General features: G+C 43.5%; 1 protein-coding gene and 1 long non-coding RNA gene across 7 annotated transcripts in view; one reads left to right on the top strand and one right to left on the bottom strand.

Annotated features, from left to right (window-relative positions):
* The window catches only part of LOC135093295 (GTP-binding protein REM 2-like), a 56,775-nt gene that overhangs the window by 28,813 nt on the left and 9,467 nt on the right, over positions 1-18,495 (top strand). For 3 of the 5 annotated variants that reach the window (XM_063992426.1, XM_063992425.1, XM_063992424.1), the window contains exons 3-7: positions 3,264-3,534; positions 10,898-11,043; positions 11,789-11,952; positions 15,206-15,259; positions 16,153-16,256. In XM_063992426.1, the coding sequence (XP_063848496.1) occupies positions 3,264-3,534; positions 10,898-11,043; positions 11,789-11,952; positions 15,206-15,259; positions 16,153-16,256 (739 nt within the window). The remainder of the gene's footprint in view (positions 1-3,263; positions 3,535-10,897; positions 11,044-11,788; positions 11,953-15,205; positions 15,260-16,152; positions 16,257-18,495) is intronic. The other 2 variants (XM_063992428.1, XM_063992429.1) reach the window with 2 other exon arrangements.
* Positions 1-18,495, bottom strand: part of LOC135093298 (uncharacterized) — a 116,547-nt gene that overhangs the window by 95,404 nt on the left and 2,648 nt on the right. The gene's annotated exons all lie outside the window — the stretch shown is intronic.

Below are 18,495 nucleotides of genomic sequence, written 5' to 3'. Positions count from 1 at the left end.
TCTCTCTCTCTCTCTCTCTCTCTCTCTGTGTTTTCGTTCTTGCATCCCTCCCCTTTCTTCTATCATTATTCTGCCTTATGCCTCCTATCTTTTCCTACATACATTTTTACGATTCCTCCCCTCCCTCACTTGTTCCCATTCCTCATCCATCCCTCCTCCATAAACCATCCCTCTCCCTTCCCTTCCCTTCCCTCCCATCTAACATTCAACCATCAGCTTTCCCATTGCTGTCTCCTAACTCCTTCGTCCTCCCTCTTCCATCCTTCACTCCCCTTCCCCTGTCCTATCTCCATAACTGCTTTAAAATTTTTCGTCTAAGTCCGTCATAGCTTCTCTCACTACCCGTTTCTATATTCACTCCCCTGCCCCATCTCTCCCTCATCCTTGTCGCTTTCTCTGTCACTCTCAGTCTCTCATAACATCTCCCACTCCCTTCCCTTCCCTTCCCTTCCCTTCTCTTCCCTTCTCTTCATCACATCAATTATATGACAAAGACGTGTTTATCTCCCGCTGCTGTTCCTGCCGGTCGTCTCTCGCTGTTGTCGTACGCTTTAATAAACCGACTCACACCCCCCCCCGTACCCCACTCCCGAGGCATCTGTATTCACCTTATCCAACATAATAAACTCCTCTCTCTCTCTCTCTCTCTCTCTCTCTCTCTCTCTCTCTCTCTCTCTCTCTCTCTCTCTCTCTCTCTCTGCCACGTGTAGGCCTGATGGTTTCTTGCAGCTTCCCTTATTTTCTTACTTTCTTTTGCTCTCTCTCTCTCTCTCTCTCTCTCTCTCTCTCTCTCTCTCTCTCTCTCTCTCTCTCTGGCTCGATCTAAAGTGAATGATGTAATTTAAATTTGTCTTACGTCATTGGCAGCGCACCTCAAGATATGAGAGAGAGAGAGAGAGAGAGAGAGAGAGAGAGAGAGAGAGAGAGAGAGAGAGAGAGAGAGAGAGAGAGAGAGGGGGTGTTCTGACAAATGTAACGTAAGATCACTGCAGACTCAAATATTTAAAATTTTTATCATTTCTCACATCCATTTCTTATCCTGCTTATTAATTAGACCACGAAAGACGGGGGGGTTTAGAGAAAAAGGAGGAGCGTCTCTCTCTCTCTCTCTCTCTCTCTCTCTCTCTCTCTCTCTCTCTCTCTCTCTCTCTCTCTCTCTCATATCTTGAGGTGCGCTGCTAATGACACAGAATAAAAAAATAAATAAAAAGGTAAAAAGAATCACAGGCGCTTACGGGCGAAAATTAAGGCGTTTTTCTTGTCTATTGGATCCATTTTTCTCCTTTCTTTTGTTACTGGCGTGATATATATTTTTATCTCCCTTCTTTTCTTTCTCTTCTTTTTCATCTTGTTGTTTTGCTGGTGGTGGTGGCGGTGGTGGTGGTGTTTGTTGTTGTTGTTAAAGTTGTTGTTGTTCTTCTTCTTTCTCTTTCTTTTACTTCTTTTTTTCTTCTTGCTCTTCTTCTTTTTCTTTCTTCTTCTTTTCTTTCTCCTTCTTCTTTGAATTTTTTTCCTTTACCTAACTTTTACATCCTCACTGATTTTCTTCACACACACACACACACACACACACACACACACACACACACACACACACACACACACACACAGTAAATGTCAAGAATAGCTTATCTTCATGAAATACATTAAATAAAAGGAGTAACTAAAGAAGGAATGAACAAAAGAAGAAAACAAAGGAGGGAGACAGCGTAGGAAGTAGGGAGAAAGCGAGGAGGGAGGGAGGGAAGAAGAAGGGAGAGAAGGGGGGAGGAGAGGATAAGATGAGGATTGAATGAAGGCGAGAGAAAAGAAGAGAAAAAGAAGTCACAAAGGATGACAGGTATTGTGCATTATGGTGAATCTCTCTCTCTCTCTCTCTCTCTCTCTCTCTCTCTCTCTCTCTCTCTCTCTCTCTCTCTCTCTCTCTCTCTCTCTCTCATCTGTACCCCAAAACTGTCATTATCTCGTAAAAAATTCATTATCTCCTTCCTTTCCTTGAATATTTTCCAACCTTTTAAGAGATTTTTGCTATTTTAATTTCCTTTCTCTCTCTCTCTCTCTCTCTCTCTCTCTCTCTCTCTCTCTCTCTCTCTCTCTCTCTCTCTCTCTCTCTCTCTCTCTCTCTCTCCTCTGCACCTGCCGCATCATAACTACATCATTATTTTCTCAACTCTTTTCCATTCTCGTCCCCTCGCCTATTCTCTCTCTCTCTCTCTCTCTCTCTCTCTCTCTCTCTCTCTCTCTCTCTCTCTCTCTCTCTCTCTCTCTCTCTCTCTCTCTCTCTCTCTCTCCCATCTCTTTTATCGTCTCTGGTTTCCTCCCTTCCATCTTTTATCATCATTTTCTTTTTCAACATATTTTCTTTCTTTTCTGCCATCCACTAAATTTTCGTGATTTCTCTCTCTCTCTCTCTCTCTCTCTCTCTCTCTCTCTCTCTCTCTCTCTCTCTCTCTCTCTCTCTCCCTCGCTTCGTCCCAATCTTCACTCTTTCCTTTCTCCCTCTTTCATGAATTTTGTCTCTTCCCGTTACTATCGACTTTCCCTTCCCCTGCTTCTTAATTCCTTCGCCTTTCTCCTCTTCTTTCGTTCACGTCCTCTCCCCCTCTCCCTCCCATTCTCCCTCCTTCCCTCCCTCTCTACTCGTTTGGCTGCTTTCCATATTTTTGCAGTATTTCCTCTTCCGTCCTCCACTCGTCTTCCTCTTCCTCTTCCTATCCTACTTACCCTCCTCCTCCTCCTCCTCCTCCTCCTCCTCCTGCTTCCCCTTACCTCACAGTTTCTCTCATTTTTCTTCCTCCCCTCCGATTTTTCGCCGATACTTTTTCCTAATCTATTACTCCTGCCTCCTCTTCTTTCACCTCCTTTTCCTCCTCCTCCTCTTCCTCCTCTTCCTCGTCTTCCCCTTCTCCCTCTTTCCCTTTTGACAGGTTTTGCTCTTTTGAAATTAGTCTCTCTCTCTCTCTCTCTCTCTCTCTCTCTCTCTCTCTCTCTCTCTCTCTCTCTCTCTCTCTCTCTCTCATTCAGTGATGATGGAGCTCAGAAGATTCTCTAGTTTCTCTCTCTTATTTTTCTTTCTCTCGTTCCTCTTGTTTTCGAAGTGTGTGTGTGTGTGTGTGTGTGTGTGTGTGTGTGTGTGTGTGTGTGTGTGTGTGTGTGTGTGTGTGTGTGTGTGTGTGTTTGTGTGTTTTGAGTTCACTAGTTTAAACTGGACCGACTAACATGAATCATTCTTCCCCTATGTGTGTGTGTGTGTGTGTGTGCAGGTACCTGTCGGACATGAGCCAGCGCCACCACCGCGGTGAGGACGGCGGCGGCAGTGGCGACGTCAGCATCTGCAGCAGCTTTGACGAATCTGAGCACGACCCTGACGCCACCAGCCCGCAGTACGACCCCACGGTGAGGAGCTCCAGCCACGACCTCGGGCGCAGCACCACCCCTTCTGCCGCGTTCATCAGGTCGGGCCCCACCTCCCCTGGCCACGAGCCCTTCACCACAGACTCCCCGAGACGTCGAAACAGCAGCGCAGACCCGGGTGTGAGTATGCTAATGAATGCTTGAGAGGGAGCGGCTGGCTGAGAGGGGATCAGAGTGTGAATTCAAAAGCAAGGGATGTTTTATAAGCAGGGTCTGAAGACTGGCAAGTGGGTTTACATGTGGGTGTGCAGGATTAATGGTGATTTTTTGGAAAGAAGGGTATTTGCGTGGGATTAGAGATGAAAAGAAAGCACTAGGGATGGAAAGATGAGATACACGTTTTGCTGGTGGAGTTTAGAGTAAGTCCGCTAACAGATATTAGAAGGGGAGATTCAAGAGGCTTTTGTCTTGCACTGTATTCAGGGTGATGTAGTGATGATGGTGATAGAGACAGCCAGTGATGATGAGGGATATCTGAGTGCCATCTAGGGAGTCTACGCAGGAGTGGAGGGGAGGAGGGAATATTAGAAAGGGAAAGATATGTTTGCAGAGAAACACCTGAGAGAGAAGGATTTGTTTGCGTGGGAATAGGAATGTTAGGTTTAAGGTGTGGGTGATGGGGTGGAGTTCCAAAGCTTAAGTGTGTGGATTGGATCTCGAGTGTTTGAATGGGAAGAGTGGTGAGTGAGAGAACAGTGGTCGTTGTTGTTGAAATGGGTCATTCCACCAAAGTATATGCCAGGAACACAACACATTTAACTGGTCTGTGTTTGTGAGTTTCCATATATTATTTGTTATAAATGTATATGTAATTATAGTTTCCTTCTCTCAACTTAATTACATTTTAAAGACAGATACGACCAGGGGAAATCTTGAAACAAATGTACTGTGCCATGTTGATGTTCGTCACTCAGTTGTTCTACTAACACATTTCACAGACAACACAGCAACATTCTTTCGTCAAAATAACTATACACAAATGCTGATAATCAAAAGAGGATACAACCATTCCTGATTTTTTTTTTCATCAGTCAATAAACTGTTATGAGAAGGAAGAAATGACGGTACGATTTTACATTTCCAGTAAGTCTGTGTGAGAAAAGGCACGTAACTCTGAGGAAAGCGTCTTCCCGGGACATATTTTTTGACGGGGTGACTAACTTCGCACAGTCGCGGCCCTACAACATCGGGGAAGTACGGCTGACAGGCTCCTCGGGCACCCTCATTCAGGACGCGCCGAAACTTGGAAAATGTTTCAAATCTCTTTGCCAGAAATTCAATAGATATGAAAGTTTTTTAAGTCCAATTTTTCCCTCTGGTTTTCAAGGGCGCTGTCGTCAAATAGAATACGGAAGTCACAACAATAAAAAAAAATAGTTCCTCCATCACACACACACACACACACACACACACACACACACACACACACACACACACACACACATAGACCATACCTATATCAATGCTAGTTCATTTTTTCTATTCATTTATTTATTTTTTTTATATTCAGCCTTTTTACTCTTAACAATTCCATCAAAATAATTTTCCATTCAGTTGACTAAAAAACCTAATAAACTGTAAAATATCACTACTATCATGACACACACACACACACACACACACACACACACACACACACACACAGAAAGACAACGTGTGTGTGTGTGTGTGTGTGTGTGTGTGTGTGTGTGTGTGTGTGTGTGTGTGTGTGTGTGTGTGTGTGTGTGTGTGTGTGTGTGTGTGTGTGTGTGTGTGTGTAGCGTCGTGTTCTCTTTCATATGCAATTAGCAAGACTCCATCCTTTGTCGGGTTTCCAACGAGGTTAATATTGAGGAAGATCTTGACTCGGGCGCCAAGTGAGGGAGAGCCAAGTGGCCGTGACTAGCAAGGTGTGAGTGGCGAGAGACTTCCTGATTCATTCCACACGCAAGTCAGAGGTTGGGACACAGAAATAGAAAAGAGAGAGAGAGAGAGAGAGAGAGAGAGAGAGAGAGAGAGAGAGAGAGAGAGAGAGAGAGAGAGAGAGAGAGAGAGAGAGAGAGAGAGAGAGAGAACAATCCACCGAACACAGCATATGAATAAAAAGAAAAAGACTAATGGCTAGAATTTATAAGACAAGACAAATATCCACCTAAGAAATATAAAAATAAATAAATAAATCCAGCATGAAAATATATACATGAAAAGGACAAGACTGTGGATTCAGAGGCAAATTCGTGATCTACTTTTAACAAACCCTTTCTCTGATACGGCTGCCCATTCATCAACACTCAGACCACTACAAATAATTGAACTAGACACGAAGAAAGGTTGCAGAAATATTTCTCAGACACTATAAATATACAAAAAAATAGCTTAAAAGTTAAAGATACTGTAAAAAATATATATCACTGAAGTGACTGAAGAAATCACCGAGAGGAATGGTAAAATAGTGCCAGAATTAGAAAAGTGGCCACATCAGAACACGTGTCCGAGTGAGCAGGAAGCCTTGTACCTAAACAGAGGGTGCAGGTGAGAGCAGGGGAGCGCAGGTGAAGAGTGCAGCAACCGTGGGAAGCAGAACATACACAACAACAACAACAGCAGCAACAATTCATGAGTGTACGAGGATGTGTGTGAGAGAGAGAGAGAGAGAGAGAGAGAGAGAGAGAGAGAGAGAGAGAGAGAGAGAGAGAGAGAGAGAGAGAGAGAGAGAGAGAGAGAGAGAGAGAGAGAGAGAGAGAGAGAGAGAGAGAGAGATGTTAGGAGGGGATGCAGGGACAGGAATAAATGAAGAGGTTTTAGTGATAGCCATTAGATTGGAGGAGGTCATAGGGCCAGTTGTCAGAGATAGATAGACAGATATATAGACAGAGATAGATACATACATATATACATACGTACATACATGCATTCGTACATACATACGTACATACATACTTAAATAGATGAACAAAGTTACACAGAGTAGGTAGAAAGATAGATAGATAAATAAAAAGAAAGAAGTACAGATTGATAGATAAATAGATACAGTACATAGACAGACCAATAGACAAATATACAGACACATTGATAGACAGATGGGTAGATGGATAGACAAACAGACAGACACACGTACATACATGCATACATACAGAAAGACAGACAGACAGACAGACAAACAGAAACAAACACAGGCAAATATATAAAGAGATAAATAAATGAACAAACAGAAAAAAAAATAAAAAGCAACATTTAGCTACAATACTAAAGATAAGCATGTCGAAAGCGGCAAGTAATTAAAAAAAAAAACCTTTGAGCGTTTGAAAAAAAGAGTTATGATAAGAACAATTAACGTTAAGTGCTGGGAAAAAAAGAAGGAACAGCAAAATGAGAAAAATAGTGAATGAAATGATGGAGTGGGAGGAAGAGCAAGGAAGCAAAAGAAAGATGTATTGGTGGAGAGGGGAAAAAAAAAGTTTGTCTGGATATAGAGGCAAAGTTTGTGTAGGGAAAAGTAAGGGAGGTTATCAAGTATCTGTGTGTTGTTATGAATATAGACAAACAAGCAGACGGACTTTACGAGCAGTGGAAAGCGAGGCACGGAGAGGAGGAGGAGGAGGAGGATAGAGTAAAATGAAAGAGTAAAGAACAAGAAGGGGGAGACGAAGAAAAGATAGGAAAGAGAGGAAAAAATACTGTGGGGAGTCTGAAGAAGGAAACAAAGAAATATGGAAAGATATTATCACAAGATTGTTCTATTTCAGGTACAAAAGCTTCAAAAAGAGTGAAAAAAAAAATGTGCATTTACTTATTACGGTCTCTCTCTCTCTCTCTCTCTCTCTCTCTCTCTCTCTCTCTCTCTCTCTCTCTCTCTCTCTCTCTCTCTCTCTCTCTCTCTCTGTGTGTGTGTGTGTGTGTGTGTGTGTGTGTGTGTGTGTGTGTGTGTGTGTGTGTGTGTGTGTGTGTGTGTTTTTTTTTTAAAGACTACATACAAGCTAAACACACACACACACACACACACACACACACACACACACACACACACACACACACACACACACACACACACACACATTAGCAAATACTTTCCACAAACAACATATACAAAAAAATGGATTGCACGTGGAATTCTCTCTCTCTCTCTCTCTCTCTCTCTCTCTCTCTCTCTCTCTCTCTCTCTCTCTCTCTCTCTCTCTCTCTCTCTCTCTGTGTGTGTGTGTGTGTGTGTGAGGGGGGATTAAGGCCACGAGATCCTACTTTTACTTTTTTCCCTCTTTCTCTTTTTTTTTTTTTTTTGTAAAGGTCACAGAGCCTTGATACTGGGTCATGAGAGAGAGAGAGAGAGAGAGAGAGAGAGAGAGAGAGAGAGGTTTTCTATTTATTTTCTTAACGACTCACCGAACCCTGAAATGAACGAACCCTACCAGAATGAAGCCTCGACCCATCAGGGTACGAAAGTAATTAATGCATTCAGGAATCAATTAAGAGTATTTTTTTTAGCAGCTCAGCCATGTGGTGGTGTGATATGTGGAGGCTATTTAGCATAACTATTAATTTCAGATGGCGATCAATGGCTTATTTAGTTTGTGGGTTCCATATTCAGTCACATCCAGCTGTTGTTTTTATTAATTTATTTATTTTTGTTTGTGTGTGAGTATGCGATGATCTCTGTCCGGGCCTTCCCGTGTGGGGTTGACGGCTTGGTATATAGGCAGATAGATAGATAGATATGTAGATAGATAGTAAGGTAAATCGATAGCTACATAGATAGATTTCTTTATTTTGATTCTTTTTTTTCTGGGTTAAGCTGGTTGTAGCAAAGTCAGCACCTTCAACTGTACTTCTACTTTTTTTATATATAATCACCTACTTACCTTTGTAATGTCTACCGATCAAAGTGCCGTGCCCTCTAGACTTTGGTGACTAAAGAACGCCAAGTCTTTCTATTTTCTCTTATTTGCAGCAGATGTCCAGCTGTATCTTCATATCGTGCTGTCCTTACTATTCCATTCATATGACGTACTATCTCTCTCTCTCTCTCTCTCTCTCTCTCTCTCTCTCTCTCTCTCTCTCTCCTTTCTCTCTCTCTCTCTCTCTCTCTCTCTCTCTCTCTGCGTGACTTGCTTGCAGCCTCTCTTAATTGTGCAGCAGAGGATATGAGGAATGTATTCTTATTGTGTGTGTGTGTGTGTGTGTGTGTGTGTGTGTGTGTGTGTGTGTGTGTGTGTGTGTGTGTGTGTGTGTGTGTGTGTGTGTGTGTGTGTGCTCTGAGCGTTAACAAAGGCGACCACAGCACTGGAGGGAATACGAAGTTACGTTACCTAATCTAATTCAATAAGCTAACTTAACCTAAACTAATTTTACCTCATCCATTCCAAAAGTACAGCGACTAACCATCATTTGATCTGAGTTACGTAGCTATCATTAACTTTTGTCTGCATGATTCCCTACCTTCTATCTCCCTCCTCTTCTCTTCTACTTCTACTTATCTTCTCTTCTCTTCTCCTCTCCCTTCTGGCGATGCATTTGATTAGCAAGCGTCAGAGGGTGAATGAGTCTGATTGCTTGATCCATTAATACAATCTAGACATGCTTTCATTCAATGCCACCACGTAATTGTGTTAGCAGTAATCCCTCCCATAAATGCAGGATCCATTTCAGTAATTTGCGTGAGAGTATTAGCTTATATTTTGAAGTATATTGTCATTATAGTGCTAATTTAGGGATTTAAACAAAATTGGCTTTCCTTCACCTCTTCCCTCCTTTTCTTCCTCCTCCTTCTCCTCTTCTTCCTCTTTCTCTTTCATCTTCTCTGCCTATTGATCCTTCTCCTGATCTCCATTCTCCTCTTCGTCTTTCTCATTACCGTCATTGTTTTCTTTCTCCTTCTCTTCCTCCTCCTTTGCTTCTTCTTTCTCCTTGTACCTTTCATCTTCCTCTTCGTCTTTATTCTTATCCTTATCATTTCCCTCTTCCTTTTCTTTCTCACTTCTCTTTTAATTATCTTCTTTCTACTCCTCCTTATCCTTTTCTCCCTTCTCCGCTTTCTCCTCGTCTTTCTCCTTCTTTTCCTTGTCCTCCTCTTTCTCCTTCTCTTCTTGCGCCGCCTCCTCTTCCTTCTTCTCCTCCTCCTTCTCCTCATCGTTCCCCCTCCTCTTTATCATCATCATCATCATCATCATCATCATCATCATCATTATCATCATCTTTCTCTTCTATCTCCATTTCCTTCTCGCTCTCCTCCTCCTCCTCTCTCTCTCTTCTTCTCCTCCTCCTCCTCTTAATCATCATCATCATCATCACCACCACCATCTTCTTGGCTCCCCATCTCTCCCCCTCCTCCTCCACCACGCGTCACACCCCATAAGTCTATCCACTGACCCGCGGCTTGGGACTTCCCCTTCCTTCCCTTGGGATCTCCCCCTTCAACCACCGCCCACGCCCACTACCCTGCCGGCCATTTCGCTCCTAGTGGTGGTCACGTCCCCGTCTCCGTGATTAACATTCGCTGTATTAGACAATGGTATGTTTTCATTCGTTGTTTGCGACGGACGTAAGGTGAAATGTAGCAATGGGAATGTTGTGTAGGTGGATATGTCTGGCAAATGACGACAATAATAATAATAATAATAACAATAATAATAATAATAATAATAATAATAATAATAATAATAATCAATGATCTTTTTCCAAGACAGTTACAAATCTGGATTATTACAATTCATGAATGTACGTATACCACTGAAAGTTAAAAGGGAAAAACTGACTTAGAAAATAACAAAGGACAACAGACAGTAAATCGCAATTCAAGCACAAAATAAAAAAAGAACGTGTTGTTTAATATTGTCATTCACGATTACTAAAGTTAAAGAAACGGCGCAGCGAAATTACTCTCTCTCCCTTTTTTTTTTCTTCCCTTTCTTCCCCCTCAACTTCCTTCCCTTACCTTTCCTTCCATTTTTACTATCTCCCCTCTACCATCCACTTTCCGTCCTCCCGCTCCTTATCTCTACAACGTCCTCAGCGTCACGAAATCTGACCCACAAATTTTGTCGTCAGAGGACACGCGATCAAGGCAACACTCACTGGCAGAGGCTCTCATTCCCTTACAGGTTCACGTATTTCCTTGTTTTAAAATTGCGGCGGACGGACTTCGTGTTGACTGTTTTCGTACCTCCCTGTTTATAAGATATTAGATGATACAGGTACAAAACTTAATGGTTCGTTACCTTACAAGTAAAATTTCTGGTGGGAATGGTAAGAAAAATTTTTCCATGCATAAGACGGGGCGAGGCTATGCAGGTCAATCAGATGACTGTCTCACTACTGACCGAGTACTGCAGATACCAAAATTACAGGAAAAAATGTCCGTAATATACACTACAAATCACGCATAGATCGAGTACACTTTACACAGATCACGCAAAGTACAAATCGAGCAGACAATGTACTAATCAAGCACACACAATACTAATCCCTCAGACACAGTATTAATCCAGCGCCTCCCGTCCCTCTCCCCCAGACGGGTGTGTGTCGCCTGCGTCAGTTTAGCGTCACCTCCCGCGGCGGAGTGGTGAACCGCGGCGATTCCTTCCGCCCGCGCCGCTCCGCCTCCAACACCTCCGTCACCTCCACCGTCTCCTCCTGCAGCAGAGAGCGTCTTCCCAGGTAACTGAGTGGCCAGTGGTGATACCTGTTCTTGTTTTGACGCCTTCAATTTCTTGTTCCTTTTCTTTCTCTTCCCCCTTGTTGTGGCGCCATTAAATTTATCTATTCTTAATCGTTTGCTACTTTTTCCTTCTTGTTTTTCTTAATACAGACTGAATTTACCTGCATGTCATTTCCTTGAGGCGAGCGAAGAAGGGTAATGAAGGGATGAGGGGATAAACAGGGAGCAAGAAAGGAGAGGGAGAAAGGGAGAAGGCAGAAATCGGCAATGAACAGAGACGGGAATCACAGAAAGGTTAGGGAGAAGCTTAGGTATTCTAACTAATTACTACCTACATTCAGTAAATACAATCCTGGGAGATGCCTTCCGAGCCTCCTTCACGCTGCCCTGTGTTCCCTTCATGAAAGAGGGAGAAGGGAGAAATTAGACAAGGAACTGAGGGAGGGAATCAAGGAAATGTAAGGAAGTTAAGGTATTCAAATTAATTACTACCTACATTCAGTAAATACAATACTCGGAAATGCTTTCTGAGCCTCCTATACACTGCCTGTGTTCCCTTCATGGCTTCTCTAATCCTCATGTGTTGGTCTTGCCTAGATTAAGAAATAACAATACACTGGGTACACTGCGGCCTCTTTGTTGCTTTTACATGGTTTAAACGCTGATTTTTCTCCCTGTGTGTGTGTGTGTGTGTGTGTGTGTGTGTGTGTGTGTGTGTGTGTGTGTGTGTGTGTGGGTGGGTAGCGTGGGATCGGTGCCGTCCACGCCCGGGTGCAGCAAGGTTCCCACTCCCACCGCGCCGCCTCAGCACCGCGTCGTCATGATCGGGGCTCCGGGCGTAGGCAAGTCGACGCTCATCACGCAGTTCATGACCTCAGAGTACATGTGTGCGTACGACGACTCCCCAGGTAAGGTTACTTTCCCTACTAGACGACCACTTTGCTTCCTCCTCCTTGCCTTCCATTCCATCACTCCTTGTTTCTTCTTAATTTTCATCTACCTTTCCCTCTTCACGCTCCTTTAATATCCAAATAGGTACTTTAGATTTATGCTCTCTTCCTGATCAACCCCGCAACTATACCCACAATTCCTGATCTAAACGCAGCTATAGCCACCTGTCTTCCTCCAGCCAATATTCTCCGCCTTCCCTACCTCCCATACTCCAATAAAGAGGCTGAAATGATCTCAATTCCCCTTCCCTTCCATACCCTTTCCTTTCCTTACTCAACCCTTTCCTTTCTTCCCCTACCCAACCGTCCCTTCCGCCTACCAACCATCTTTCATCTCACCCTTCTTTCAATGACAGTCAAAAAAACAAACGGACAGGAAAAGTTGGCTACGCGTGAATTCAAGAGCGACTCCAGTGATTAGTCAATGGAGTCCAATAGTTAGCCAGCGAGGAATAAGACCTGCTCCCTGGGTGACTGCTGGTTAATCTCTAAATGACCTCACATGTGCCTTTCATCAGCCTATCTCGTTAATTAGCGGGAGTAATAAGGTATCATATAATATCCGGGAAATAGATCTGCTTCCGTTTTCTATTTTCTTTTGTTTAATTACGGAAATAACAACAGCAAAAATTATAAAAGGGAGAAAAAAAAAAGAAAGAAACCATATAACCATAAACTTCATAAAACCCGCTATTACCGAGAGAGTTCAGGAATTAGAGGCAGCAGAGGAAACACGACCAGGCTAACTTACTACACATGCCGAGGTCAGGGATTGGAGTGGCGCCTCAGCCCTCTGCCTTCCCTCCACGACCACTGCAAGCCTTAATCATCTCACACGACCGACATTAAACCAATTACCGCAGCTCATCAGTCATCCACAGTAACTAATGTCCTCTGTCACTGGTTTACCGCTAACACTCTGTAATTTCAAGACATCCCTTCGTCCTTTCCTCTCTCCCTTTCTCTCCCTTTCCTCTCCTCTACTCCCTCTGTGACCACTTTACAACTCTCCCTCCACCTCCTCTCCTTTCCTCGCCTCTTCTTACTCCTCTCTGCTTATTGCCCTTGTTTCCTCTCTTCTCCTCCCTTCTTGTCTTGTCCCAGGCACGCCGAACCCTGGAAAGACGCCCTATCCTCTTATCCTGCTCTATCCTACCCTTATTAAAGTTACTGAAGCTATACCCGCCTTTATTAAGTTGTTTTTCCCCAGGGTGCACCGCCACTCGTGGTAATACAATATGTACCTACAGTGTTGTCCTCAGTTTTCGACCTTTATTGTAAAATGTTCGTGTTCTCGTTTTCTTTAAAGTATTTGGTGATTCTTTTCCATGTTGCAGAAGAGAGCGAGGGAGTTTTTGCACTTCTCTTTCTTGTTCTTTCATATGAAGCTCAGTAGACGGTATGGTAGTTCTGATACAGTCCTTATAAATTAACAGGATTTTTGGTGTCTGTTCTTCTGTTGTATTCTTGTGCACTGTTCTCATCATTAGCCTCCTTAATTCTACTGAGGGACAGCCTTCATATATTCGACTGTCCGTCTTTTTTTCTTGCCATCTTAACAAAACTACTGAGCAACCTTCAAGGGAACACCAATGTATTTCTGGTTCTTATGTGCTTGTAGCCTTCCAACCCCACCTGTTCTATCCCATCCTCCCCTAGCCTCAACTCCCCAAATGGCATGTCCTTTCCCTTAATTCCCTTTTTTCATGTAACGTAGCTAGTTTCCTAATATTGCAGTAATGTAATTAAATCCAATATCTCTTTTTCTAGCTGGGACTTCAAAATCTGCTCTGTCGCTACTATTTGAAATCCTGAAAATCTTTATGAAAAATCTTACTTTCCTCAGATAACTTCGATTTTTATCCCTCTCCTGTGCTCCTCCTTCCCTCCGTGATGAACCCCAAGGGAAGCCGCCCCTCGTTCCTGCCCTTCTCCTCCCATCATTGCCTCCCACGACTCCCTAAAAAAAAAAAAAAAAAAAAAAAAGAGCTAATGTTCACCCTCTGACGATTCTATAGGGATGCCACCAAACTTCCTTCCCTCCTCCTCCTCCTCCCCACCTCTCCTCCCTTCTCAGATCCCTTCTTCCCTCTTCCCACCTTTCGTTCTTTCTCCTCCCTCTCCTTCCTCTTCTACTGTCTTCTATTTTCGCTCTCCTCACCCCTCCTTCATTCTTTTCTCTATCTCCTCATCCTCCCCAGTTCTTTTCTTTTTCCTCTTCCTCCTCCTCCTCCTTCTTCACACTCTCCATCTTTTATCTTTTCTCTCTCTATATTGTTCATTTCCTCTCTCTTCCTTCTTGCATTTCCTTCCTTTTACCATTTTTTCTCTCTTTCCTTTCCTATTCCTCTCTTCTTTCTCTTTCCTCATTCTCCCCAGTTCTTTTCTTCTTCTTCCTACTCCCTCTTCACACTTTCCATCTCTGTCTTCTCTCTCCCTACCTACTTCCTTTCATCTCCCGATCCTCCTTTTTTATCATCTTCTCACTTCTTCCCCTTCATCACTCTCTCTATTTTCTCTTTCGTCTCTTATTTCCATTCACTTACCATTGTCTCTCTTTCCTCTCCCATTTATCTCTCCTCCTTCCATCTTCTCTCTACCATCCCTCTCTCCTTCATCTTCCCTCCTCTCATCCTCTCTCCATTTTCCCTTTCCCCTCTCCCCCACCAACCTTTCCTCCCCACTCCTCCCTTCCCCCACGCAACGACTCTCACGAGGAAATCCCTCCCAGAAAATTGAGACCCCCTCCTCTCTTCCTTATCCTCCGTAGGGAAGACTGAACCAATTGTCGTCTCCTATTCCTCCTCCTCCTCTTCCTCCTCTTCCTCCTCCTCCTCCCCCTTTCCCTTCTACCTACTTTTTTGTGTACTAATTCTTGCTTCCTCCATTTGCAGAACCGATTTTTGTCACCTGTTCCTCCTCTTCCTCCTCCTCCTCCTCCTCCTCCTCCTCCTCCTCCTCCTCCTCCTCCTCCTCCTCCTCCTCCTTCCCTCATCCTTAGTAGATAAATATATTGATTCTTGTTTCCCTTTTTTGCACTCTTCATTTAAATCCCGTTTTTCCCATTTTAACATTTTTTTTCCCCACCTCTCTCTCTCTCTCTCTCTCTCTCTCTCTCTCTCTCTCTCTCTCTCTCTCTCTCTCTCTCTCTCTCTCTCTCTCTCGCTCTCTCTCGCCTCCTTCCAATCTATACTGATCCACCCAACACCAGCAGCGTCCTCCTCTTTGCGCTCCGGGTGGATGCAGTGCTCTTCTCGTAGTCATGGTGATGCGCCCTTCCTCGTACACTGTGCATGTATACCCACTCTGCCCACCTAATCGCAGTATACACAGTTACAAGCTAAAGAAAAAAAAAACCGTAGTCGCTAGTGTTTTTAAAGTGTTTTCGTTGGTTTTTGACTGTGGGAAATATGTGTTTGAGAGATTGAGAAGTTGAGAGAGAGAGAGAGAGAGAGAGAGAGAGAGAGAGAGAGAGAGAGAGAGAGAGAGAGAGAGAGAGAGAGAGAGAGAGAGAGAGAGAGAGAGAGAGAGAGAGAGAGAGAGAAAAAAAAAATTACTAGATACGGCATTTCCTTGATTTTTTTTTGTGTGTGTGTGTGTGTGTGTGCGCGCGCACGTGCGTGAGTTTGCGTGTGGGCGCACGGGCGCAATCAGTGGATAGGAGGGAAGTTGGATGAAAGTTAATTAGGGAGGAAGAGAAAGAGAGAGAGAGAGAGAGAGAGAGAGAGAGAGAGAGAGAGAGAGAGAGAGAGAGAGAGAGAGAGAGAGAGAGAGAGAGAGAGCGGTAAGAAAAGTTCGCTTAAGTATATTTTATTATTTTCTTTCTTTTACACTTCAAGTTCAAGTCCATAACGACCTTCATTACATCACGTCACGAGGCCTCCACACACACACACACACACACACACACACACACACACACACACACACACACTCACACACACACCACTTCCCTTCCGAAACACATCCGAAATCACTTACCAAACCAAAAAAAATTCGGTCAGAAAGAGAGAAAAAATTAATAAAACCTGCAACACTTACGTCAAACAACCCTTTCTTTCTTTCTCTCTCTCTCTCTCTCTCTCTCTCTCTCTCTCTCTCTCTCTCTCTCTCTCTCTCTCTCTCTCTCTCTCTCTCTCTCTCTCTCTCCTGACGCAGGCAATGACGAGGGCGGGGCGGAGCGCAGTGTCTCCGTGGTGCTGGAAGGAGAAGAGGCAGAGCTTGTCTTTATTCACCTGCAGGATATTACTCAAGCCATTGCGGTGAGTACATACATTAATTTCTCCCTCACTCTCCTCTCCCTGTCTCTCCTCATAAGATATTCATACAAACTCTCTTCCTTCCATTTTCCGCACCTAACCTTACTAACCCTAACCTAAATCTCCATTCTTTCCTACTTATTACGAAGCTGAATCTCCAGTCGCTAGCTTTTCTCCTCCCTCACTAACCTCTTCCTATCTCTCCTTACGTTACTCAGTCAGTCTCTTGCCTCCTCACACTCACTCACCTCTCCCTATACATCTCTCCTATCCTTATATCATTCATTCAGTATCTTCTCTTTCTTGCATCTTTAATTCTTAACTCTTTCTTCTCCCTCACACTATCTCTCCTTACATTTCTCATTCAGTCTCTTTTTGCCTACATCTTGCAATCTCCAACTCCAGTCCCTAACTTTTTTATCTCCTCCATCATGTCTCTCTCTCTCTCTCTCTCTCTCTCTCTCTCTCTCTCTCTCTCTCTCTCTCTCTCTCTCTCTCTCTCTCTCTCTCTCTCTCATTCCCTCCCTCCTTTCCTTTCCTCTCCCATCAGTTTTTCTTGTTGCTTTTTCTCCCTCCCCGCCTCGTATCTCCCTTCCGTCATCGTCACCCTTCCAGCAGGAGACGAGACCTCTAATGATTTTCCTCCAGTGCAATAGCTTCTAAAGACGGCGGGGGCGGCAGGTGGCAGACAGCAGGAGCAGGAGGAGGTACGTGAAGGAGATGGCGACGAAGGAATGGAGATTGAAAAGTGACAGGGGCAACGGAGGCAGAAATAGGGAGGAAATGAAAAAGAAGACCTGGGGAGACGAGAAGGAGGAAGAGGAAGAGGAGGAGGAGGAGGAGGAGGAGGAGATCACGGGAAAGAAAAGAAAAGGAGGGAAAAAATGCAATTACGATGGCAAACTAATGAAATAAAAGAAAAGTAAAAGAGAAAAATAAAAGAAAGAAAGAAAGAAAGAAAGAAAATAAGGTAGGAAGGAAAGAAAGAAGGAAGGAAGGAAGGAAGGAAGGAAGGAAGGAAGGAAGGAAGGAAGGAAGAAATAAAGAACGAAAGAAAGAAAGGAAAGAGGGAAGGAAGAAGAAAAAAAGGAGGAGATGGTACTACTACTACTACAACAACAACTACTACTACTACTACTACTACTACAACTACTACTACTGCTTCTATTACTATTAATACTACTACTACTCCTATTACTCCTACTACTACTACTACTACCACCACCACCACCAACACTACACTACTACAACCTACAGTAACAAGAACAACAACATCAACAATGATAGTAGCTGGAAGATAAAGACCAACAAAAGAAGAGAAAGATAAAAAAAAGAAAGAAAAGAAATATTGATGAGTCACAAAAAGAGGAAAAGCAAGAGGAGAAGAAAAGAAGAAAAGAGAAGAATTACGTAAAAACCTTCATCATACGCCTCGAGCCTCTCCTCATCTCGTACAAGAAGCCTTTGAGTTTCCATGACTTGCACTTGAAAGCTCCTTCGGTTCTTCCTTTCTCCGCCTCCCCTCCACGCCTCACACTACCCGCATCCACTTCCGCCAAGGCCTTGCTGGCATAATACTCGTACACTCATCGAGACTTGAACCGAGCAGGCCGCGTAAGACAAAGGTTCTTACTCTTAAATGTGCTGTTGTTCCTTTCCTTATAACATACTCACACTAAGCACAGGTAGTCTTAATATCTCAAAACTCATAGTGAAGTGAAGGAAGGAAGGCCTTGCTTATATAATACGTTCATCGAGACTTGAACCGAGAAGGCCGCGTGAGACAAAGGTAAATTCGTAAATGTGTCGTTTAATGTTTAATGTTGTCGTTTAATAGGCCACATGAATTCTGAAACGCTCCTGGGAACACCTCGATTGCTTGTTGAAGTTACACGGATTTTCAAGGGTGTTGTTACGGCTTCAGTGACAGATTAACAAGATTTTTACATTATCAAAACGGTAAACACTTTTAAGAACCCGGCAAGTCATCTCTGTGTCCTTTGAAAATAGTCGCGGTGAGAGAACAAAGGCCAATGAAATAGTCATAATAACGCAGAACTCATGGTGAAGAAAAGGTAGGGATGTTTTGTTCTGTCTGATTTATACAATAAGAAAATTGACCAGACTACAGTGAAAGCTATTACCAGGTTTTCAAGGGTGTTTTCCTGATTCTTGTTGCAGTTTACAGAGAATTCTACACTATCAATAGGAGAGGCACTCAAAAGAACATGAACGATCATCT

This window comes from Scylla paramamosain, chromosome 42 (genome assembly GCF_035594125.1).
Source record: "Scylla paramamosain isolate STU-SP2022 chromosome 42, ASM3559412v1, whole genome shotgun sequence".
Classification (NCBI taxonomy): Eukaryota; Metazoa; Arthropoda; class Malacostraca; order Decapoda; family Portunidae; genus Scylla; species Scylla paramamosain.
Note: the sequence above shows the minus strand (reverse complement) of the source record. Positions and strands in the feature narration are given on the sequence as shown.